At 36.9% G+C, this 26,637-nt stretch overlaps 1 protein-coding gene across 1 annotated transcript in view; it reads left to right on the top strand.

The window, feature by feature from the left end:
* The window catches only part of LOC127631541 (neurobeachin-like), a 351,059-nt gene that overhangs the window by 299,842 nt on the left and 24,580 nt on the right, over nt 1–26,637 (top strand). The window contains exons 45-48 of the mRNA XM_052109693.1: nt 566–703; nt 6,586–6,705; nt 15,620–15,772; nt 25,911–26,081. Coding sequence (XP_051965653.1) covers nt 566–703; nt 6,586–6,705; nt 15,620–15,772; nt 25,911–26,081 — 582 coding nt within the window. The remainder of the gene's footprint in view (nt 1–565; nt 704–6,585; nt 6,706–15,619; nt 15,773–25,910; nt 26,082–26,637) is intronic.

Raw genomic sequence — 26,637 nt, 5'->3', positions numbered from 1 at the left:
AAGTCCCAACTCAAGAGAATCTGGGGATTGTAATAATATGTGACAGACAAACCTCAAGAAAATCCACTTGTTTCTCGTCAGTGCTGGTCAAGTAGTTCTGCCGAGGGCGGAATGGCCATAGGGAGAACTGTAGGCTGGCCGCGAAACGTTGCTGAACAGGCAGCGATAAGCTGAAAAGTACAGTGACCCCCCCCACAAAGATCCCCCATTTTGCCTTAACAGACATAGCAAGCACCTATGAAGGCCAGAACAGTACACAAGGGGGTGGGTGGCCAGCACCACACCCAACTACCTTTGTCTCCACAGTGGCAATGTTTTACACACCACACCATGTACTCATTTTAGGCTGAGTCAACCTAGGGGAGGCCCCGGGACCGGTTCAGATAATCATCACTGGTGTTGGCCATGAGCAGGAATCAAACTCAGGTCACCAGGTTCATACCACAGCACCCTAACCGCTACACTACCGCGAATGATGTGTTGATGTGTTGAATGCATGTCAAAATGGTTTCTCATACTCAAATATTAAAACTTCCTGAATATTTTTCCTCTATGTTTTTCCCAGCCAATTGGAGCGCTGAATCCAAAGCGCGCTGTGTTCTATGCGGATCGCTATGAGTCATGGGATGAGGAAACTCCACCGTGCCACTACACAACTCACTATTCCACTGCTGCCTCTACCCTCCATTGGCTTGTCAGAATAGTAAGTCTATAGATTGGATGGATGCAAGGAATTTGATGCCTAAAACATCTACTAAGTACCATGATTTACAGCATACTGTAGGTAACTCTTCAGTTGTTTCAACAGCAAGTAGCTACTGGCTTGTGTTGTGTCTTCTGTGAAATGTTATATTGTATCACGCTTGTCATATAAATATAAAATAATATATAAAATATATATTATTAAGTAATTCACAACTAATTAAATTAAAATGATTCAATATATACAGTTGAAGTCAGAAGTTTACATACACTTATGTTGAAGTCCTTAAAACAAATTTTTTAACTACTTCACAGATTTCATATTAGCAAACTATAGTTTTGGCAAGTCGTTTTGGACATCTACTTTGTGCATGACACGAGTAATTTTTCCAACAACTGTTTACATGGGGGAAGGGGGTGTTAACTTTGCTTTTAAAAAATGATCTCAAGCCTTTAGACAATTAGCTTCTGATAGGAGGTGTACTAAATTACGGCCTACCTTCAAAAAGAAGCCACTACTTCAAAACCACCATAAAAAGCAAGACTACAGTTTGCAAGTGCACATGAGTGAAAATATTTTACTTTTTGGAGAAATTTCCTCTGGTCTGATGAAACAAAATTGAACTGTTTGGCATAATGAACGATGGTCACTATGCCAAACAGTTCAATTTTGTTTCATCAGACCAGAGGAAATGTTTGGAGGGAAAAGGGTGAGGCTTGCGAGCCGAAGGACATCATACCAATCGTGGAACATGGGGGTGGCAGCATCATGATGTGGGGTGCTTTGCTGCAGGAGGGACTGGTGCACTTCACAAAATAGATGGCATCATGAGGAAGGAAGATTATGCGGCTATATTGAAGCAACATCTCAGACATCTTCCAGGAAGTTAAATCTCAGTCGCAGATGGGTCTTCCAAATGGACAATGACCCCAAGTATACCTCCAAAGTTGTGGCAAAATGGCTTAAGGACATCAAAATCAAGGTATTGGAGAGGACATCACAAAGCCCTGACCTTAATCCGATAGAAAATGTGTGGGTAAAACTGAAAAAGCATGTGTGAGCAAGGAGTCCAAAAACCTGACTAAGTTACACCAGTTCTGTCTGGAGGAATGGGCCAAAATTCCAGTACCTTATTATGAGAAGCTTGTGGAACCCAAAACATTGACCCAAGTTAAACAGTTTAAAGCCAATGATACCAAATTCAAACAAAGTGTATGTGATTAACAAAATAAAATCTGAAATAAATAATTAATTTTATATTCTTAAAATAAAATAGTGATTCTGACTGACTTAAGACAGGGAATGTTTTCTATGATTAAATGTCAGGAATTGTAAAAACTGAGTTTAAATGTATTTGGCTAAGGTGTGTGTAAATTTCTGACTTCAACTATACAGTATATTTATATATATATATATATATATATATATATATATATATATATATATTTTAGAGATGCACCGATTGCAATTTTCTTGGCCGATTCCGATTTCTGATTTTTTGTATGTGTGACCTGCCAATACCGATTTTTCCCAATTCCGATTTTCTTTCTAATAACTGTTATTGACAGCATATTCAAACAAAATCTACTTCTCTTCAATGCAAAGAAAAGTCCAAAAGTTTGGAATAATGTACAGATTTTGCTGTTATGGAAAGAAAAGTGGCATTCAACTGATCACAATATATAGTCAGGACATTAATAACATGGAAAATTACTATTACAATTAAAAAATTGACAGCTTTGCAGATCCTTGGCATTCTAGCTGTCCCAGATACTCATTTGTGACATTTCACCCCACACTTCCTGTAGCACTTGCCATAGATGATGTGGCTGTCTTGTCGGGCACTTCTCACGCACCTTACAGTTTAGCTGATCCCACAAAAGCTCAGTGTGTTTAAGATCTATAACACTCTTTTCCAATTATCTGTTATCCAATGTCTTGGAATGATTATGTGCCCACTCTAACCTTTTCTATTTGTTTTTCTGTTTTAAAAGTGTCTTTTTTTTTGCAATTCTTCCCATAAGGCCTGCGCCCCCGAGTCTTCTCTTTACTGTTGTACATGAAGGTGTTGAGTGGGTAGAATTCAATGAAGCTGAGGACATGTGAGGCTTCTATTTCTCAAACTGTTTAGTTGTACATCTGACCTTCCACATCTCTTTCTGTGCTTGTTAGAGTCAGTTGTTCTTTTTCTTTGAAGACTGTAGTGTACAACTTTGTATGAAATCTTCAGTTTTTTGGCAATTTCAAGCATTGTATAGCCTCAAAACAATGATTGACTGAAGAGTTTCTATTGAAAGCTGTTTCTTTTTTGCCATTTTTGACCTAATATTGACCTTAAGACATGCCAGTCTATTGCATACTGTGGCAACTCAAAAACAAACACAAAGACAACATTAAGCTTCATTTAATGAACCAAATAGCTTTCAACTGTGTTTGATATAATGGCAAGTGATTTTCTAGTACTAAATTAGCAATTTAGCATGATTACTCAAGGATAAGGTGTTGGAGTGACGGCTGCTGGAAATGGGGACTGTCTTGATTTGATCAAAAAATACTTTTTTCAAATAGAGATGGTGTTGTTTTGTACTCCACCACTTTGTTATCAGCAGAATGCCCCTTTGGTAAATTAAAGTACCAATTTCCTTCCGAAACAGCAAAATCTGTACATTATTCCAAACTTTTGGACGCCAGTGTGTGTGTGTGTGTGTGTGTGTGTGTGTTTGTGTGTGTGTGTGTATGTATGTATATATATATATATATATATATATATATATATATATATATAATTATTTATATAAATTATCTTTATTTTGTTTCTTAGTAATAATGATGTATGCAATTAATTGCAATTTTGTATTGTTTGACACACCTAATATTTGTAATTCTTTCACACAAAAAACTTTTTCATAAAATTAATTTTTGTTTTTTTAATGTATCAATCTTTACTTTTGAAATGATGTATTTTGATAAGCAGTGTCTTCCAATACACAGCAATAACCCAGAACCCTGTTAGTGGATCAAATCAGCATTGATCTAAGTAATGTCCACGTTATGTGCATCCCTTCACTGCAGAACATGACTAAAACTCAACATCTCAATTTGCAAAGTGTTATGTTCCGCTACAAAGCATTTGTGAGTGGATTTCACAGGCTAGTAAACAGGCATATGTGAGAGAGAAGTCAAAAAGCTCTGTGTAATGATTTACAGGCTGGCACGTGACAACTTTATGCTTCTCCAACTGCACACTGAGTGCTGGGAAACATGTCCATCATTGTCTTTCGCTAACGTCCTCACTTGCCTTGAGTGTGTTGTAGGCACTGATATGAAATCAGTGTTGTGTGATCACTAGTGGAATGAAATAGGAACAGAGAAGGTAAAAAAAGAAGAAGGAATTCAAATTGTTCCTGGAGTTTAGAGGAGGAGAATAGATTAGAGTATCTCTGTGATGTCTGGGTTGCCAGAATTTGTATGTTGGCTTGAAAAAGCTAACACACTTCTACACTTATTAGGGTTTTTCTAAAATCTATAAACCAAGACCAACATTTCTGACCATAACTTCTCCTAGACCTTTCAAGCCACATCCACCAAACTTGGCACAGCTCTTGAGTCTGTTCTACATTTAGCATGCTATGACATTTCTTACTGATCCAACTTACGAATTTCTCATAATAGATGATCAAAAAATAATAATAACAATCCTTCAAAACCACGATTTCTCCAAAGTAAACCATGTTGACAGCAGTCATGGTTACTATAATATTAATATAGTAAAGCCATGGTTAATTTTCCTTTGGGTCTTTAACTAAAAAAAATCTCTAATTGATAAATCAACATTTTAACTTAATTCCTGAACTATTACGCTATACATGCATTAACATAAAGTGCATTACAAACTCTACTGCACATATATTCAATATACGGAAGCTGTAGGCCTACATCACTCTAGAAGGAACTTTCCTATTAAAATGGATACAAGGGATGTTGTGACACGGCTTGAGTGTTTTAATCATACACGATAATCACACATCTTCGTCAGTGGAGAAGGGAAACATATCTTTGGCAATGCACACCCCAATAGCTTAAGTTATTGTTTTATGCCTGTCCAAATTAGCACCGAGTGCTTGCTTAAAAACAGAAGGGAGTTTGTGCAGTTTCGGCTCATCTGCGGCTCTTTCCCCAGTGATTTCAGTGTAAATGTTCATATGTCGATGTATTACCAGTATCAGTGACCCTCCGGTCACTTTTAGCACCAAACAAGCTAGAACCGCTACTGACCAGTATACAGCACTCATGTCGAGCAACGTCTGCAAATGGTGCCTGTTTTGTAAATGTTTTTTGGACATCGCTGTTGTAATTGTCTGGAAAAAGTAAATTTTTCCAGACAGAAAACCTGAAAAACATAGAGTGCTTCTCTATCAGGCTAATTTTATCCACTTGGCATTTTCAACTACACACAACGTATGCAGACCAGTGATGTCATCAAGCTGACCCACGTCAAACACAGGCGGAGCGTTTCCATCTACAGATCCATTCAGGTGCATTTGTGGAGCTTGTAACTCTGTGTGTCTATTTGACGCTTTGTTTTCTTCACAAAACCTTGTGCATCAGATGCGTCAATAAACGCGGTGCCAATACTTCCTGATCCACAACCTTTACATCCCTTCTATCTAGCCATCAATATGATGTCCTATTTGTTTTTACGCCAATCTGACATTCTTTCTGTCTGTCCTTTTGACTTTTGTCATGTAAATTCATATAACTTCAAGCTTTTAAACTATTATTATTTTTTTTTTCAAGCCTATATCAAAGTTTGAATTGATAAACTTTAATTTTAAGTTTTTTTCACTCTTACCACTCTACTGTGAAAAACAAAAAAATACTCTGTTGTGTTTTAATGCAGTTTGTTCCATAATGCAATTTCTACATTGCTCAAACATTTTATGGCAGAACTAAAATTTGCCATGCAGAGGATTTTCATAATGATGGAATTAACTTGTGAATGGCTTACTTGTAACTGTCTATGCATATTAAGTTGGGGGAAAAGCACTTTTTAACATAGAAAAGCTACATACAGTACATTGGTTTTAATTCGATTGCAAGGTCAACACAATTTATTTATCAATATTAATTATTTATTTATTATTTATTACCAAAATCTTTATATGGTATAAGCTCCTTTAATAGCTACATTACAGCATATGTGTCCTTCTATGATCCATCTTTTGGAGGAACATTTTTATAATATCTATAGAAAACTTAGTAATTGGCTCTTCCCAGGCATCCCATTTCGTTGATGATGATGATTTGGAAGGGTCCCCTAACAGCTCTTACACCATGCTTGACTTGAGACTGTAGACACCATCATCTTTTCCTCTGGCTGATCCAGAGGAGAGATCCATGTCAACTTCTTGTGCTGCCAGCAGAGACTGATGACCCTGCATCTGTCAATTAGAGCCAGAGCTCAGCTTATAATTAACTCTGCCTCGGGCACTGTTACAGACACTGAGAGGACAAAAAAATAAAATCTTCCACAACTCTTCATAATCTGACAGATGAATTCCTACATTGAGATGTTTGTGCAAACTGAACGTTTCCCAGAGCAATCGAGAGCAATACATAAGGAAATTGAATCTAATTACCATAGGAATTAATCTAGTTGAATCTACTATTACTCTTCGGATGTTTCAGTTGCTGAATGTGTAAGTGATGTGGATTTGTTGAAACAAGTGCCTAATTAGCCGTCAGAGTAAACAACCTGAGAAAGTCATGCAATATCTTTATGATTATTTTCACTCTTTAGGAAAGATGTTTGTGAGCATATTTGGGTGAATAAAAGTGTCAGTGAAGTGTGACAATGTTGTTGTTTTTCTACTCAATTACAGGAACCCTTCACCACATTCTTCCTCGATGCCAACGGTAACAAGTTTGATCACCCGAATCGCACTTTCTCTGGTGTCGCCCGCTCATGGAGGCACTGCCAACGTGACACTGCGGATGTGAAGGTAAAATCAGATATCCAAATCAGTTTTTTGCATTTTCATTGCATTGCAATGTCTTAACTGGTTTGTTGCTATTGTAAACTAGTCATTAGTGCCTGATTATTGTGAAAAATGGCTCTATTTTTATTACCGCAACAACCGAGCGCAATGTCTTATCTAATATTCTTGAGGCCGCTAATTCTAAGCGTAATTTTCATGCCAGCACAAACCACAGGTGGGAGTGTTTGCACTATCTGTGGATGTATGCTTGCAAACTCTGGGTGTATATTATGTTAACAAAGAGGAGAAAAATGCAATTAGCAATTTTTCTGAGAAATAGGTAATTGCGCTAAGACGTTTCAGACCACGTCTGTTTTCAGCAAAAAGTCTAAACTCAGTGAATTAAGTTAATGTTAAAATGTTTGGATTTTACAGGAGGTGTTATATAGGATTTTTTTTTTACCACTTTGTTATTTTTATTATATTTTTGTTTTATTTGAAGTGTAATTTGAATTTAGAAATTTTTGATGGCAAAATCGACTGGTACGAGTGAAGTGCGTGCAAAAATCCACAACCTTTTTTTTTACTTAATCAATATGTTTAATATTACTACATGCTCTATATTTTTAATAGAACCTACAGTACATCCAAATCCTGAACTACATTTTAAATATGTATAAAAGGAGCATGTAAAAATATAAAAATATAAAAAATGCCTGACATTCAACAAGGAATCAGTTAATGCACAAAAGAAAGTTTCTGTTCTTCTAATTTATTGCATACAGCCCATTTTCACTACCAACTTCTAACGAATGTGCTATTCTTGTTTATATCACTGGTGCTTGATAGGTAATGGACTTGTAATAGGACACAGACAGAGCATTAATTGGAGAATAATCAAAAAATTACTTTGAAATTGACCCAGCCCATTAGCGCTTTGTGCACGCAATTTCACCAAACCCACTTGCTCCTAGACTTAGTGCATGCTTGAATGAAAATACCAAAACTTAATGGCCATGCTCATTGACTCGTATGACTTATTGCATAGTGTTGCGCTTAGCACTAGAGCTCTTAAAATAGGATCCAAAGAGTTTGTTTCTCTGTTTATTCAGTCTTTGAACACAAATGACAATCATCTATTTTCAAGACAATAAAAAAAAATTTCCTTAACCTGATATTCAGATTCAGGTGTTTCAAGGTGTTTCTATTTCAAGCACACATCAATTTTAGCACATCTCACATCATGCTTTGTTGATCACGTGTGGTGGAAATAACTGTCATGGAAATTATTGCATTTGATCAATTTTGAGAATAAAATTGCTGACTCCTTTGTCTTGCAGTGACTAATTGTAACTATTTGATTGTTACAGCAAGCGTTTATTTTAATTATGCATTAACAGCATGATTTTTTTGTACAAAAAGACATTTTTTGTATTATATTTTAGACATCACAGGCATTTTGCTCATTCCTTTATTTATGAAAATAATTTTGGCCAAAACAATAGGGCTGATGGCACAAATCTGAGCATCAAAAGCATGTAAAATAATTTCTTTGGTATTGCATTCTTAGTACGGAATTACTTGCAATATGCATTTTTTATTTTTTTAAAGGCTAAAACATAAAAAATCTATTCATAAAAGACATTTGAATAGCAAACATTATGATGGCATTGAAAACTACATTTTAATATTAAGCTAAAACATTTTGGACACAAATGTGCCTGTAATTGAAACTTCCATTGTTCTGATTTGCACAACAGTTTCTGTTGCTTCTCATGAGCAGGTTTGATGTTGTTGTTGTTTCTTGTTAATTCCCTGAATTATTTTTGTTTATTTTTTGTAAGCTGTTAAAGTAAAATATTGCTCAGCATGCACATATTTCAAACTTCATCATCCTAATGGTTGTTCCCTGTTGCCTTCGTTCCATTTGAGCACCGCTCTGCAGCTCAGCAAGCGCACTCGAGCTGACCTAAAAGTGTCATACTTTTCCAGCACACTTCATGACGGGTTAGCTTCACCCCGGGCAATTAATAAAGAATTAATGACAAAAGCTATTTAAAATGTAGTCCATTATGTAAAGGCAGGGCTTTTTTACTACCCCAGGCTGGGGAACAGCATCCAACAGCACGAGGTGCAGGCGATATGCACAGATACTGGGTATCTAGATATGTTAGCAAAAACAGGCTACTCTGAACAGCTCCTCTGTCTGCATGGATCCATGTTAAACACCTTGAAGGATCACTAATCTGTTAGGACAGAAAATAGGGATTTTTCAAAATTTGCTTGAGGAGTAAGAGTTGATTTTTATTATATATGAGCAGCATAATTTTAATGATAAAATATCTTGTTTTGTGTTACCTTTTAAAGGCATAAAAGGCATTTTGCACACCATATTCTATTTGAGTGTAATGTACTGGATGAGAGCTGATGGCACAATTCTGAGCATCAAAGCATGAATGATGTTTTCTTTTGTATGACATAGTATGGAAATACTTAAAGTATGCATTTTACACTGTATGCATACACACAAATGCACATAGGGTGCTTATAACACACAGGTCATCTAATACAACATTTATGGAGTATAAATCTGTGGTGGTGAGGACCTGTAGTGTTTTAGTCTTATTAAAGTATGTTCACACTAAATCAACATTATTGTACAAAAACATGCAAGAGAAATCTTTAAAGGGATAGTTCACCAAAAAAAAAAAAATAATAATAATTCCATGATCATTTACTCACCCTCATGTTGTTCTAAATGTGTATTTCCTCTGTGGAACACAAAAGGAGATGTTTGGCCGAAATTTAGCCTCAGACACCACCATTAACTTTCCTTGTATTGCAAAAAGATGCTATGAAAGGTGACTGAGGCTAACATTCTGCCTAATATCTCATTTGTTCTCCACATAGGAAAGAGAGTCATACAGGCTTGGAACAACATTAGGGTGAGTTAATGATGAGAATTTTCATTTGTGGGCAAAATGGCCCTTTAAAGCATCTCTGTTAACTCTATAATAAAGAGTCTGAAATATAAAACTGTGATAATCTGTCATTTTGTCATTCTGAATTATTATTATTATTGTAATTGATTGAATGCCAAATGACACAAATTTGCGTGGAACTCAGTGTTGGTGGTAAAAACCTTTGCAGTAATTGGAAAGGTTTGTGCTTAGTCCCATCATACTTGGTGCGAATGGGCCTTAAATGTGCTGCTTATTTACAGAACATTATTCTGCATCATATCACCCTAAACCTCTTCTTTATCCACAGTTGTCTCCTCTGTAATGATCATTTTCAGCAGGAGAGAGTTAAATAAGGGCATTTCATCAAATCAAGGGTTACTGGCTAACTTTTGCTGTTTTCAGACTGCCTCAGCATATGCTTTGTCTTATGAAAGTCATTATTTACTCTATCTTTATCAATTATAGATAGATCTATAGATATTTTAGTCCCATAGATGTTTAGATATTCCACGTCTGTATAAAAACAAGTTGTGATATCAAATTAGTTGTGAAAACAAAATGTGCTTTTAATCTTATCTAAACAGTCATTCACAAATGCTAGTCATCACTAGTCAGCTGTTGAGAGTGAGAGAGTTACTTTCCCTCAAATCATAATCAGTTTCTCAATAATCTGTTGGTGGAACTCTGTCTAATCAAGTGGGATAAGGCCGTCTCACCCGCTGACAGCCCTCCAGGAGGGTGTCATTAGACCGAATGGTGTATAGCTGCAGAGACTTGAGTGTGATTGACTTGTTAGCCCATTATGAGGCTGTAGAGGAATTATTGGCTCACGAGCAAAGTGGGTTGGGGACGTGGATTGCAGTACAAACCATTTACATGGAGTAAATGTCTGCAAAGTTTAGAAACCAATCCGCTGGCATGGATGGAGCTCCGTCCATCTTTGACTGATGCCCCCAAGATTGAGTTTCTTTTCTGATGGGGCCTTGGCTTGGATTTTTGAGCCATCATGGGATTGTAACAGAAATAAATGTCTCTGTACATTTGATTGCTAAAAAAAGTTTGCCGACCCCTCTACTGTTACTGAAATGTGCGTTAGTGCTAAGTATGCAATCATGAAACACACTATTAATTTTTAAGCTCTATTAAGTACATAAAAGTTATTGATTTAAAATGTACATTCAAAATAATGCTCTTGAGTTGACATTAAATCTAACTTTTTAAAGTGTGCTTAAGTTTTTAAGAAACATACTCCCGTGCATCCCCTTAAAGTACACCAAAGTATACTTTTAATTAATTTTAATTAAATTGCCTGAATGCATACTTTTTTAAAAATTTGGTAATAGAATTTCAAGAACACAATTAATGCACTTAAGTTTACTAGAAAAATTTTCACCTAAAAATAAAAATGATGTAATTATTTACTCAACCTTTTGTCTTTGGCAGCCCATATTCATTTATTTCTTCTGTGGAACATAAAATGAGATATTTATAGCGGAAAGCTTATATTTTCCATATAATTACACTGAATGTTGGCCACAACAGTCAAGCAAGATTTTCAGAGAAGTCATTTAACAACTTAAATGTGGCTGATCCTCACACAAAGCTTTCAAATGGCTTTTATAATGCTTTTAAAGTTTTTAGGGTTTTTTTCACCATCCACTTTTATTTTACTGTAGCAGCTCAATAATTCTGGTAAACATCTACATGCCCCATATAAGAAAGAAAGTCACACAAGTTTGGAAAGACATTAGGGTAAATAAATGATGAAAGCATTTTCATTTTTAGTTGAACTATCTCTTTAATCTCTACTCTTTAGAGTTGTCTAGTGCAAGATATATTTGAGATATTCTGACAGATTTAAGCGCTGAGATTTTACCGCCATAAAATTGAGACCTAGAGTCTATTTTTAAACACTTACTGTACTACACCACCAGGAGCTATACACTTTCAAAATGGAACTGTTTTTTATTGTAGACATATGTTGGCTTGTGACCCCTCATGTGAAAGCTTTTATGAGCCGTTGTTAAACCATTCTGTATTTCAAAAGATGGTAAAAGAGGAAATATTTAAAACAACTTTCTCTTTAACAGTGTTGAGGGAAAAACAGTCGACCTGTCAGTGTGTGAGTGTAAAATAAGGTCTTAAATGATTGTTACTGTTTTTTCAAAGGCAAGAGCGCTTGATTATGGAGATAGAATTGTTGCATATTAACATACCATTGGAAAGAGATTCACAAATAGAAAGCTGGTTCACAAATACATTTTATGAGATCCACAAATAAAAATAAGGAGTTTCACAAAAATTAAATGACAAATTTATGTTAAATAAAATGAGATATGCAAATAAAAAAATATTTACAAATATATTTTTTAACTCACTCTGACCAGCATTCATTTGTGGATCATACACATTTATTTGTGGATCGCTTGCTGTGCATTTATGGATGGCAGAATTCTGAAACATTTCTTATGAGCTGTCATGGGCAATCCATCGTATACTCAACCAATCAGATAACGGACATATTACTCAGACCAATCGTAGCACGTTCTATCTTCAACCAATCACGCTTCATTTTACTATCAGGGCAGGACCAGAGTCACAGCGCTTTCATGAGCATGGAATCAAGCAAATACAGATATGCTCCAAGGCCACAAGGGAGGAGGGATGCAGTGTCACGGAGTCTTCACCTCTGCCATCCACCAGTGGAGCAGCCACGGCCATCTGCCTGGGGACGGAGGGGTCGCTGTTGGCCAGTAAGAGCCGGAGGAACCACTGCTATCAGCCAAAGAATGGGAAGTGTTTCCGTCCGCCAGGGGTCGGAGGACTCACTGCCATCCGCTGGGGGAGGAGCAAGCTGGTGTCCACCAGAGGGTGGAGGAGCGGTTGAAGACCGGGTGACAGCATGTCTGGGAGCTGGCAAGCAAATTCTTCTCTCTCTCTCTCTGTGTCACTCTGCCTCACTCTTCCACACTCCCATGTCTCTCCCCTCATCGTTCCCAGGGCTCCAAAAGGTGGGGAAGTCCTGATGGCAGGCACGGCCTGAAGGGCAATGCCCCCCTTCCAGTAGTCATGCCAGGGGTTTCGCTGGCCTGAGTCGGGCGATGGAGGAGTGTGATGAGGGGGAGGGCAGGGCCAGGCCGTGTGGACACAAGACCGGCCCTGGATCGAGCTAATCAGCCAGGATAGGGATAAAGACGAGCCAGAGGCATTAGTTCGAGAGAGAGAGAGAGAGAGAAGTGAGAGAGAACAACTTTCTCTCCAGTTCCTGGATGCGCTGTTGCCCGGTCCTCAACCTCTCCTCTGCCCTGGCGGATGCCAGCTCACTCCTCCCCAGCGGACGGCAGTGTGTCCTCCGGCCCCTGGTAGATGGAACCACTCCTCTCTTTCTTTGGCAGTGGTTTCTCCGGCTCTTGGCGACAGGCAGCAACCCCTCTGTCCCCAGGCAGATGGCCATGGCTGCTCCCCTGGTGGATGGCAGCAGTGAGGACTCTGCGACTGAGGAGGAAGTAACCGGCTAAACAGTCAACAACATTTTAATGTCAAACTTAAAACAAGCAATGGAACTATAAAATGCTAGCTATAAAGCTAATGATCAGGACACTCTACAATTAGGCAGTTTTTCAGCTATTGACATTTAACAAGACACTACACATGTTTATAACTGAGAGAAAATGATATGAACCTTAAGTCACTGTATTCCTCTGATGGTGTCCATTTATTTTAAAGTTTGTGGCTTGGAGCATAAATTTATGTGCTTGATTCGATGCTTATGAGAGCGCAGTGACTTTAGTCCCACCCTGATAGTAAAACGAAGCATTATTGGTTGAAGATATAACAAGCTACAATTGGTCTGCGTAATATGGCCGTGATCTGATTGGCTTGAGTAGACGAGTCCACCTATTTGTGGATTGCCTGCTGCTCTCGCACAAGAAAAGTGAGCTGCCATCCACAAATATATGTGTGCAATTCACAAATGAATGCTGGACAGAGTTGTGTTTGTGAGTTAAAAAATATATTTGTAAATATTTTGTTTTATTTGCAAATCTTACTTGTGAATTCACTTTATTTTTATGAAACTTATTTATTTGTGGATCTCTGTTGTGAGGTAAGTGAGGACCCAAGAGCGATGTAACAGAAATGTAGTCTTTAATGAAAGTTCTTAGCAACACAAAAATGAACACAAAATCTTCTCCTTGAGAGGCAAAAGGTTAACACAAACAACCCGCAGAGAGGGCGATGAATAAAGGAGGCTTCTTCTGAGCTCTAGCGAGCGTCCCTTAGGCGGCAGCCGGGGGTTGCAGTGTTGCACCGTCAGGCTGTAGACTCCCCTGGGGTAGACAGGGATCGAGGCGAGACCGTGGGGACCAGACTTCTGGCAACACAGAGAGAACTGGACAGAACACAAATATCCAGGTAATTAACGGAGAAGAGAGTGTAGAGAGGCGGGTGCCAATAGGACAGGACTGGACAGCGACAAGTAGACAGTGGATTGTTTCAGCGTGTGAAACTCAAGTGAGACTCAGACAACGAAAGCAGCGAAAGCAAGGAAAGAACTAGAGATCTAATCAGCGGGAAAACGGGAACAGGTGGGAAGGGAATTGACGGAGAATTAAGGGGAGATGAGAAGCAGCTGGAGAACGAGAGGAAGGAGGAGAAGTAACAGAGAGGGCCAGTAGATGGCGAAAGAGTAGAAGGAAAGAACAAGAACAAAACATATAATGACTGGACAGGACAAGACATGACAATCTCATTCAATTTATTTGTGAATGAACTTTCTATTTGCGAATCTCTTTCCATTTGTCTCTGAATTAAAACAATTCTATCTCCATATTTGAGTGACACTAAGCCAAGAGTTGGGCCGCATTCCTTGTGTGTACACGCCCCAATGTACAGAGGTATCTCAGATGGAATCGTGGGTAATTTGCAGTGATATACCAGTGAGAACGTTGTGGGATTACAAATGTGGCAGCCTCAGTGTATGAGAGACTGTCAGGGTCAGGGAAGCATGTAAAGCAAAAATGAGTGCCTCTTATGAAAGACATTGCTGTGTTCATCTCCACTAAAAGATTGAAGATTTTATTTGTGTCTTTTCACTTTAAAGGAATAATTCACCCAAAAATAATACTTTTGCCATAATTTACTCAACCAAATGTCTTTCCAAACCCAGACTTCCTTTCTTATGCAGAAAACAACCCACAATTTAAGTGATTTTTTTGTGAAAATCTTGGCCATTGTGCATTCATGCCCTCAATGAGAGAAGCTTGTTCAAATTGGATTGTGTGTTCATGTGGACACTAAAATGTAACAGATAATTCGATAACACAGTGAAACTTGTGTTTTCTCCTTACATACTGTGCTTTGGACCCAAATAATACCTGGTTTAGATCAAGGAATCACACCAAGCTTGAAAACAGCCTAAGGTTGTGGTGAAACTTTTATTTATGTCTGCTAACTGGAGGCACAACAAAGCCATTCCAGGCTCATACCCCAACAAACACGTCAGATCAATAAGCTCATTTCAAATAGAAATAACTATGTTTACTTCTTACATCACTTGTGTTTATTTTTGTGTTCATTTTTTACCCTTCCACATCTTTTTGCTTTCGCCACATTCCCACACTCTCTGAGTGTTTTTAAATGTTCTCTGATGGTCCTTTACCGGTCTCCAGGGGTCACTTTCTATGTTCGCTTGAAACATTGCCAATAATTAGATTAATTAGACTGCAAAACATGCTATGCTGAGAGCACTTTTTTGCCTCTGTATTTTAACTCCCCCATTCCCTGCAACAATATTAATATATCAAGTCTGGATCAAGTCAAGTCAAGTCAAGTCAAGTCAAGTCAATTTTATTTGTATAGCGCACATCGTTTCAAAGCAGCTTTACAGAAGATCAGCATAGATCTTGGGGGATTCTAAGAGTTGATTCAAACTTCTTGTATTTATTCCCTCTCCTTTCCATTTCTGGTCACCTTAGGAGTTGATACCTGAATTCTACTACTTGCCGGAGATGTTTGTGAACAGTAATGACTACTGTCTGGGAGACAGGGATGACGGTGTGCCTGTGTGTGATGTGGAACTACCAGCCTGGGCGAAGAAACCGGAAGACTTTGTCAGGATCAACAGAATGGTAAATGGTTATACTCAATATCTTAAGCCATGAGACTCTAAATTATCTTTATAGGTGATGTGTCTAATTTCACATTGCCAGGGTGCAGTTCGTTCAAACATATCGTGTGTTCTTGCGTTACTGTGACGGTAATGATCCTCAGTATTCAAGGGGTCGATAGAGTTACGTTCAAAAGTTAATGCGTTAATTCAGTTCAGTTAATTATTTAAAAAAAATTACTTTATTTTCAATAAAGTTCAAATTTAAGCAATTTAAGCTTAAAGTATCATCTGTTTTCAGCAGGGGGCAGTAAGCAAATCTTCATCTTGTATAGGCAACATGCAGCTGTACAGACAAAAAACCCACATGCACAAAAACAAAAATAACTCAGGCTTGCTTGACAGGAGTGACAACACAAGATGAGAATGCTTTCTTGTGTTCAAACACAGCAACACAAGTGAGAAGCTCCAAATGTTTGATGCATGGGTAGATTGAAGCGTCCTTAGAAAAACCCTTATAATAAATTTCGGACAGTCTAACAAATTTAATTACAAAATGGATTTCTGTGGATTGGTGGCCAATAATAGGCTAATGTTATAGATATGGAAATGATATGTAAATAAACAATATTTATTTTTGTATTGTCTTATCAATGCTTTACTTGTCTACCAAAATAACATAATATATTTATATTTTCTGAATTATTATCTTTATAATATGTATTGTATTTATAATTATTTAAATAAAACTGTTTAATAATTATATATTGAATTATTGTTTTTTGAGGACCTTTCTCAGAAAATATTTTTAATGTGATTATTTGTGATACATTTCATTATTTAATTGGCACATAATGTAATTATTTGAATCAACTGACAGCCCAAGTATCAAGTATTTAATACTGTAAATATTATATAATAAATTTCAAGTAATTCATGTAAATATATTTACTTTATAAAATTATTGACTTGACCTATACTTGCTCAGCAATATTCTCTTTAAATTGTTGCTCTGCTATGATATTATTTGGCATTAGGGGCGGGCCGTGCATTTACTGTCTAGGCCTTCAGTGTGATTCATGCCAAGAAAACTCAATTTCCCAATTAATAAAAATCGATATAATAATAATTGTGATTTAAATGTTGCTTGCAATAAATTTCATTTCCTCAGGGTACACGGTAATGCTGCGTTCCATTCAAGTTGGATGTGGGATATTCCTACATGATATCTCAGAACATAAATGCATTTCATTCCCCGCTGCCGTTAGATTAGCAGGGATTTGACTCTCATTAGAGATGTCTCCTAGCAACCCAACTGATAAACAATGCTGCAGCGCTAACATTTGTGCTTCAGGTGTACGATTATCAAAAGAGATTATAAAGTTTATACACCTGTTTCTGCAGTCGTTTGTTAAACAAGCTTTAATATCATGTGTAAGGGGGTTAGGATGGGGCGAGAACCGGCTTTTCAATATAAATTATAATTTAATGAATAACTTAAAGACAAACACACACACATGACGGACATGTCCGTAAACTTTCTCTCTCTCCCAACTGGAGGTTCTGTGGCTGCTTTTATGACACTCTCCCCATGCTCACTGAAATTAGAGACAGGTGTTAGACATAATTTAGCTCAGGTGCAAGCGCCCTTACCGCTTTCTCTTCCGGACGGGCGCTTGACCACGCCCCCGCTGCCACATCATGTTATGTGGAAATGAACTCATTTATCGATATTACTTAATAAAGTGAATGTTTAACACTTACTTTGTATATATCCCTGAGTGTGGACATGTTTGTGTGACATCATGCACCTGCATCTCGGCGAGTTTAGAATTTCTGCACGAGCCTACTAGTTGTAATTCTGACTTCAAGATGCATTTCATTGGAGCTCTAGCTCAGCGTGCTTATTCGGGCATGCTGGACCTGACAATTCATCACTGGTTGGCATGAAAGAGAAAATTCACCATAGAAGTGGACAGTTTACACTTACATGTATGTCCGCTGTGGTGCCCCTTGTGGCAACGTTGTGAATGCAACACATTCTTGCATTGTTTTGGAAATTTTGGAAAGAAACTTCACACGAAATTGAGCTCGCATAGCCAGTAGCGTCTGTGTTTACGTACTTGTGTACTGGCAAGTATATTTCGTCGTTTAGTCCAAGACTGAATCGTTAATCCTCGTACTTCAAATTTATTTGTAACCACAATAATTCGATCATATGATTCGATCAGCATCCCGGTCTTCTGCAAGCCTCTGTGTGCTGCTGTTTCATTGTGGAGGTCGTAATATAGTGCACTGCTCGATACTAATGTAATCTACCTCTGACCTGAATGATGTCATTGAAGGACAGGCCAAGCCACTGTCCCTTATAATGTTACCCTAATGCTGGCTTCATCAATCATGATTTGGCTCTCAGCAGACAGGACCTCACAGATGTGTTTGTGTCCACCAATCCCAGTAGACTATTGTGGAGTATTAGCACTGCCTCTTATAATGGCTCTGTCCAGCAAATATACCCATAAAAACATAGAGGCCCAAAGGAAGATATGGGAATTGTATATGCTTCAGGGTGTGTACATTGAGAATGGATGAGTGAGTGCTAGTTCAATGTCATTGTATTGTATTGTATAGGCACAAGCGAAAAATGCTGCAATAACAAAGTAGATTTCATACAAACACACTCTCATACAAACATGCAAATATCAAAAAATCATTCAAGTGGGCCTGCTTTTAGCTGTCTGTTGAAGCAAGATTTTCTACAAAAAGGACTTCAAGACGTCGATACATCTCAGCTCAATCAAGCTATTTGGTATATGCATCTTTACATGATGCAAAACCTGTCCAGGTCTCAGGGTTTATTTTCCTTTCAGCTAAAACTGACAGAATGTTCCCAAAATGTATTTCTGTACTTGTCCAAAATGACTGATTTGGGGGTATCTTAACAAAAGCTGGGATAATTAACAAATATTGAGGAAAAAATCTCAGTCTGGTTTTTAAAGGGACAGTACACTCAAAAATAAAATGTCTGTCATTATTTACCATACTCATCACCAATGGCTTAGATTTGGTTTGAACATTAAGAGGGGAGGGGGCGTAATGTTTCATGACAACACAATGCATAATAACAGTTCAATGTAATGCACAGATAAATAAAAAAGTATATTCAATGTAGAGATGCCGCGTGTGAGTTTTTGAAAGTAAGATTGTGTTTTACCGGTTTAACAATTCTATGCATTTTTTCTTATTAGGCAACAGCACTGATGCAAAAAATGCTTATCATATAGCAATTGTCTAAACGTCTAAGTGGACGTATTTCTGGGGGATATGTGGATGCTAAGGGAAGCCCTATAAGAAGAAAACAACACACACACACAAGGGAGGTAATAAGAGACACTCATGGCATTAAACAGTTTTTTCTTCTGCGTCAGTTTATTAAAGCAATTCGTTGTTCTGTCAGACACCCCAACATAAAGAATCAGCAACAGACTCTAAATACTGTCCACAACACCTTACAAATAAACCTGTGGACTACCCAGCAAACACACTTACGTTGTGGCAATGTTACTGCCATGTTCCCTTTTTATCATTGCAACGTTGTTCGAGACGTGTTCTTCACGTTGTGTCCACGTAGAAATGTAAGACGTGAGAAGGCTGTGGCAACGTTGTTGCGCAACATTCAGCGACCGCGAGACGACGTTCCAGCCACATTTGTTTATTACTAATGCCATTGCAACACACAACTCGATTACCCATTATTTCTTCCTGTTCTTGTATATATTATGGGTACTATATTTCAGTAATCGCACACAATGCCTCAAAATAAAATAACAAATAATGTAATAAAAAAAATTATATTGTTAATATTTAACGTGGTTTTTTTCTAAGTTATGTTTAACAACAAATAAATCAATTCTAATCAACTTTAGACAGTAACACACAGGCAACACAGGGTCATAGGTCATGAACTTTATTAATAAATATTACAATGGTATTGTAATTATTGTAACTGCATTACATGTAGCGTATTAGGTCAAATTAAAGGAATATTCTGAACACAGAAATTAATTTAGACTTGTCCCTCTTTTTCTTTAAAAGAAGTAAAATTCTGGGTTACAGTGAGGCACTTAAAATGGAAGTTTCAAAAAGAACAATGTGCATGTTAACATGATTTTAGTGTGATTAATCTTTTCTGTTTAAAGTTTGTTGCCATAATGATGTAATGTTGTAAACCCAAAAACTTGTTGATTTAAACTTAACAGCTCAAATAATACACAACTTTTAATAGAATAAATAATGCAAGTACTTTTATAAAATGATAAGCTTCACATTTCTGCATTTTAAAACCTCTAAAAATTGGCCCCATTCACTTCCACTGTAACCTTGATTTTAACATTTGTTTTGTTAATACATTATTTTGTGTGATAATCAACATGGTTACAAATGCTGCTGATTAATCTTAAATTACCCCACAATATTCCTTAATGAATAATATCTTAGCTAAAATATGTACAACCTTTAAACCTAAAATACTCAAGTTATTGTCTCCCTCTCCTTATTGGCAGCTCAGACTGATGAATGGACAGCTGAAAAAGAAACACATAACATTAGTATAGTGCTGCATAGTATACAGTATAGCCGTAGTTGCACATAAAACTTGAGACATTTAAACATATTTTAATTTAATTTTAGGCCTTTGATGGGACAGGAGATTGCAGAAGTGACAGAAAATGATAGTGAGAAGAGTGGAAGCGCTACATGTCAGAGCACATGCTGGCCATGTCTCTTACTACTTACTTTTATTTATGATGAGAAGAGGTCCAATGAGGCATCCTAAATATGTGGAATAGCTGGTCACTGTAAAATTAAAAATGTCGACCTTAGTGTTATAATACCAGCTGTACAGTACATTAAACAAAACAAGAGCACTTACATTGATTAATGTATAGCTGATCAGTGTAAAATTGCATCACATGACAGTTAGTTCCAGTCCACATGTTTGTGCTCATGCCGTTCCAAATTAGCTCTGCATAAAGCTTGTGGTGGGGATTTTGGTTCATCTCAGTGACCCTCATGTCATTTGAATGTGTTCAGTAAAAAGATCTGTTCAGATTTGTTTACTGATACAATTAGTGAATATTTCTGTTGATTACATCTATATGCCAGTGAGTGGCAACAACTTACCATATTTTATTGAGGATAAAAAGCTGGAAATATATTCATGTCAGATTGTAACTTCTTGACTTCTGTTTAGAAGATTGACATGCTTGAACAAAAAATACAATTACTTACTGTTATTTAAAGCACCATTTGACCTTTGAACAATGTTGTCCTCTGAAAGGCAAGCAAATATGTTAACAATTGCAAAATTGCAAGCAATTTTGTGAAACTTTTGAAAAAAAGTTAATTACAATAGTTAAACTTTGTCTTCCAATATCTGGCATGCTTCCATTGTCACTGAATGTCCATGATGATCCTAGGAAAAATAATACTATATATATATATACTGTACACTGTTGGCCAATTGTTTAGAATAATGTACAGTTTTGCTCTTATAGAAAGAAATTGGTACTTTTACTGACCAAAGTGGCATTCAGCTGATCACAATGTATAGTCACGACATTCATAACGTGAAAAATGACTATTACGATTTGAAAAAAATCTGAAATTCTGACTTCAACTAAATATATATACATATATATATATATATACAAACAAGTATGTAACATACTACTTTGGCATCAATCAGCACTTGAACTATGTTCCTGACTCCACACTTGTATTCTTGGTACTATAAAATAAACATTCTGTTATGATTGCCTCCCTCATAACCATTACACTTCTGTAAGGGATAAAATACAGTCAGACTTGATCTGAGTAGAAATTATTTTATTTGAGAATAGAAAGACAGTATACTGTAGTCTCCTGAAAGACCAATTTCTGATCAACTTGTTGGTGTTTAAGGTTATCCACAATACCCTGTTGGCTGGTCAAATATCTCTCTGAGCCCAGATGTGTAGTCACTATTGAGAAATATGTGTCATTACCAAATTAAATGTGCTACAGCTCCTCATTGAATGAGTCCTTCACTCTGGACACCTCAGTTTGGTGAGTTGCTGAAATCTAGAAGTATTATTTCCCTTGTATTAATATTGTGTTTATAATACATTGACAGTTTTGAATGTTTGCTTTAATTGTGATGGCTGTCCCATTCAGCTGTTAGATGGATAGTAGATAGCTTTCATGTCATGTCTGCATTCCAAAAAATAAAAAAGGAAAGATTTTCACACGTTATTTGATGGAAGATTCGTTCAAACATACATAAAACTTCTTGCTACAACTGATGTTTTTGGCTTAATTGCATTTCCACATAAGCGGCTCATTGTGACATCCTACTGAAAACGTCACAAAACAAATCATAAATTGACACTTTAAGATACACCGATATTAATAACAGGGACGTGTAACGTCTCACAAATTCACATAAAACATAATGCCAAAATTGAATTGCTGGGTATTCATTTATTTGAACAATAAAACAATTCAAACATTACATCGGTACATGTGACACATTTTAACTCCCAAATTATAGGTTTTGTTTCACTATTTACTCTTACTCTTCACTATTTTATTTCACTGAATCAGAAGTAAAAAGCAATACTCCCATATCCTCGATGAATCACAGCAGATCTGCTTCAGGTGGCCCAACTGACAGCGTGGTGAAACCCTTCATCACACAATGTCAAATTGCCAGCCTTTTGGCCATGTCGTCACAACATCGGTCGAAGGTTGGCAACGTTGAGACAACGTTCTGTGTTTGCTGGGTATGCATAATAACGGGAAAATTGCTTTACAGCAGGCAATTTAAAGTCTGATCATGATTAAAATTGACATTTATTGTTGAATATGGTGAATTTATACAGAAGCAAAGCTGTCGCTGAAATGCCCCATGTGCTGTCAGCACGCTTAAACATTACAAAAAGTGGCATCTTTAATTCATCACTTTAAATTCACCACAGCTAAAAATATTAAACTTACTAGTTTGTTGTTGGATGACTAATGGAGCACCCTGTCCCATTTGTAGAATGTGTCTTTCTAGGACTTCTGTCCGCTTGTCCATCATCCTATGGACACCTTTAACATCTTCACTGTCTCCACATATGACACTTGTGATATATTTCATGTTTTCTAAATTCATACGAGAGTTTTGTATGGGTTACACATACAGACCAAAATTGTCTTGGGTGTTTTATTCCTGCAGGGGGCGCTTGACCCTTCAATACCAAATCTAAGAACGCTTTATATCCATTTAGAGACATTTTACACTGTATAGTTATTTTTAATAAAAACAGATAATTGTTAGGATTTATACCTGTGAATGAAAATCCACCTCAGCATTATCTATAAAAGCATTTTTAAAAATCCTCATCCATTAATAATGAACGACTGTGTCTGTGTTTCATTTGGAAGGCTGTGTGCTAGGTAGGACACATCCTTTGAAGGCTGCAGTATTTCGAGTGTCCTCCTTTAAACAAGCCTCGTTTAAACGAGACTGCCTTCATAGGACAAACGGAAATGGAATGTAACATGAAGGTAACATGAGTTATAATGATGTAAAGAGAAAAGAAAATAGATTTTAAAGGTGTATTTTTCATCTAATAATTTATTTCAATTACATATTAATATAATTATTCATATTATATACCCTGCACTCAGGGAATTTACATTACTTGTGTTTGAACATCATATTTTTTTTTTCTTTTATTTCCGTTGAAGCAAAGAATTGTGGGTTGTGAGTGCAAACGAATGATACACCTCATGCGTCCTTCAAATTCCTGTGAAAGTATGTAGCATTTGAAGGCTGCATTCAAAGTGTCCTACTCGCTTTTCTGAAATGGGACAGTCTCGATGACGTATGCAGCCGACAAATGTGACCTCCGTAGGACGCAGTCTTCTGAACAAGACACACCCTGTGAGTTCATGCATCCTGGCCAGCCCTGAGAAATGTAACAGGTACCATGTGACACCGCTGTCTAGTTGGGCCATACCAACTCGTACAACGGAGTGGGGACTTTTATATGACAGACTCACAGCCACACAATTGCAAGGTATCTCATACGAAAAAATTTCAGCGTTGATAAAACTATATAAACAAGGACAGAAAGGGGACTCCAAAACTGACAATCAAGCACCATTAAAGCAGTCGATATGATTTGCACACATTTAGACAATACTTCTGAAGCCATGGAATAGGTTTTTGTGAGAAACAAATTCAAATTTAAAGCATTATTTGCTGAAAATCTTCACTTCAGCTTTCAAATGTTATTTGCGCTTGCGTACATTCACATATGGACGGCAAAGATGTGCCAGGTTTGATATCTATGAGGATTTTTCACAAGATGCATGAGAAACTATTCACAAAATATCAACATAAGAAAGAAAATAATGCAGGTTTGAAAGGACATAAGGATAACTAAATTATGACCGCAACTATCCCTTTCATTCAAACTGTGGGTATGTTTTACTGTACATCCATTTTCAACAATATTAACCTCATTTTGGGCATGTTTTTAATATGATTTGCAACATTTTTGGAATGACTGGAATTTCAATGATTTTTAAGAGTATTTTTTTATTGGGGTTGAGCAACACATACATTTTTAAACAGTCTACAGCTCTGTTTTGTCCTTAGGTCTTGTCTTTTCTTTCTGCTTTTCTCTCTCTTTCTGCTGATGCTCTTTTTCCCTCTGTCTCATTTAATCCCCTCTTTCCCTTCTTGTCTTTGTGTTCCCTTTCTCTCTCTCTCCCTTCCCCTCCCACCATTTCTTCCTCTCTTTCTTTCACTTGTGTTCCCATCTTTGCATGTGTCACTTTCGATTGTAATGACATGCCCTGGGGGTAACTCAGCCCCTACGCACCACGGCTTGCTCTGTTGGTAATAGCTGTTATTCCTGATGTGAGAGTGAGTGTGTAAATTCCAACAGCGGGGCTCTGAGTTTGTTTGTGAATATGAGAGCTTGTGAAGGAAAGAGAGTGTGTATTTGTGTGCTGTTCTGTGCTCTTTGTTCATTCTTTCCTTTTAATTCATTTGTTATCTCAGTACGACAAACATTCTAAGGTTTTGGATACCTATAATAAAGCAATTTTGTACATTGTTGAGCACTATAAGCAATAACACTTAGTAGGTGGTACTTAGGTCCCCATCAGAGTAACGAATATTTGGAACCCATAACTGGACATTTTCTTTTCCTTTTTCTTCCTTTTTTTTTTTTTTTATATGGGAGGAGTGCTTACTGCAAGTAATAAAAAACATTTTATCGGTTTAACTTAACCTAGGGGCAATAGTAGATTTCGTATTATTGTTTTTATTTTTCACTCATATTCACACTTCTCTACTTCTCTACAGTTACTGTATCTGTTCTTTAAATTCAAATCTACCAATTAAACTGCACTATTTGGGGGGGTCTCTAAAGTATAGCACCCAACGACATTACATCACTATGCAACAGGAAACAATGGTATTTATAGGTCAAGTAACTTTAATGCAGATAACTTTTAATTTAGATACTTAATGTGTTGTTTGTAGTGAATATATAGTGAATATTATATATATATATATATATATATATATATATATATATATATATATATATATATATTTATAGGTAATAACTTATCTAAATATTAATATTATAGATAATTATCATTGCCCAGACTGTATATTTGTCTGTGGTTCTGTCTGCAACTTTGTGTGTGTGTGTGTGTGTGTGTGGGCGGGTATGTGTTGTTTACGAGGACAATTTTTTGTTTATAAACTGGTAATTACAAGGGTATTATGCTATAAACGTGGTTTATGAGGACATTTCTAGTGTCCCCATAATTTAAATAGCTTAAAAAACATAATAAACTATGTTTTATTGAAAATGTAAAAATGCTGAAAGTTTTCTGTGAGGGTTAGGTTTAGGGGTTGTGTTAGGTTTAGAGGATAGAATCTATAGTTTGTACATTATAAAAATCATTATGTCTATGGAAAGTCCTCATAATGATAGGTAGACCAACGTGTGTGTGTGTGTGTGTGTGTGTGTGTGTGTGTGTGTGTGTGTGTGTGTGTGTGTGTGTGTGTGTGTACCTTTCACCTCTAATTGCCCCACTCTATTTGACAGGCCCTGGAAAGTGAGTTTGTGTCATGTCAGCTGCACCAGTGGATTGACCTTATTTTTGGCTACAAGCAACGTGGCCCTGAGGCTGCACGCGCCCTCAATGTCTTTCACCACCTGACCTATGAGGGCTCTGTAAACCTCGACATCCTCGCCAGCGATCCCCCGCTATGTGAGGTAAGTTTCTTGGCAACATCACCATGACAACAGTACCGCCAAAACAGCAGTTCGTGACTAACACTACTTTTCGTTTTTCGTAATTTGACAATGTTAGTAGAGTGGTAAAACGCTATTCATACATTAGATACATCAGTTCAAAACCATTGTAAAAAACCTTTAGGTGCACACCTGTGAACGCACATTCTACATTAATTGTGCCAAGATGCTTAGCAATCTTAAACTGCCTACAGTGATTAGTGAACTATATTACTTGACAGAAGAATTATTTTTTTCAGTTATTATTATTCATGTCTGTGCATTTCACAGAATTTACTCTGCTTTGAATTGTGTCTATGAACACCCCCTTTAACGTGGCGAAATCACTGTAAGGCACAGCCTCTTGAGGCCTTAATAAATGTCACCTCTAAATGGGCTGAAGTGTCCATTATAGCTAAAGATAAGTGTGTTATGTTTTTAAAATGATACTTTCACAAATGTATTATTTATTCAGGCCCCTTGATGTCTTGTAAAAATGTCTGTTGAATATCTTTTAGACAATGTCAATATGTGTAAG

This window comes from Xyrauchen texanus, chromosome 38 (assembly GCF_025860055.1).
Source record: "Xyrauchen texanus isolate HMW12.3.18 chromosome 38, RBS_HiC_50CHRs, whole genome shotgun sequence".
In the NCBI taxonomy this organism is placed as follows: domain Eukaryota; kingdom Metazoa; phylum Chordata; class Actinopteri; order Cypriniformes; family Catostomidae; genus Xyrauchen; species Xyrauchen texanus.
This window is presented reverse-complemented; position numbering and strand designations above follow the sequence as displayed.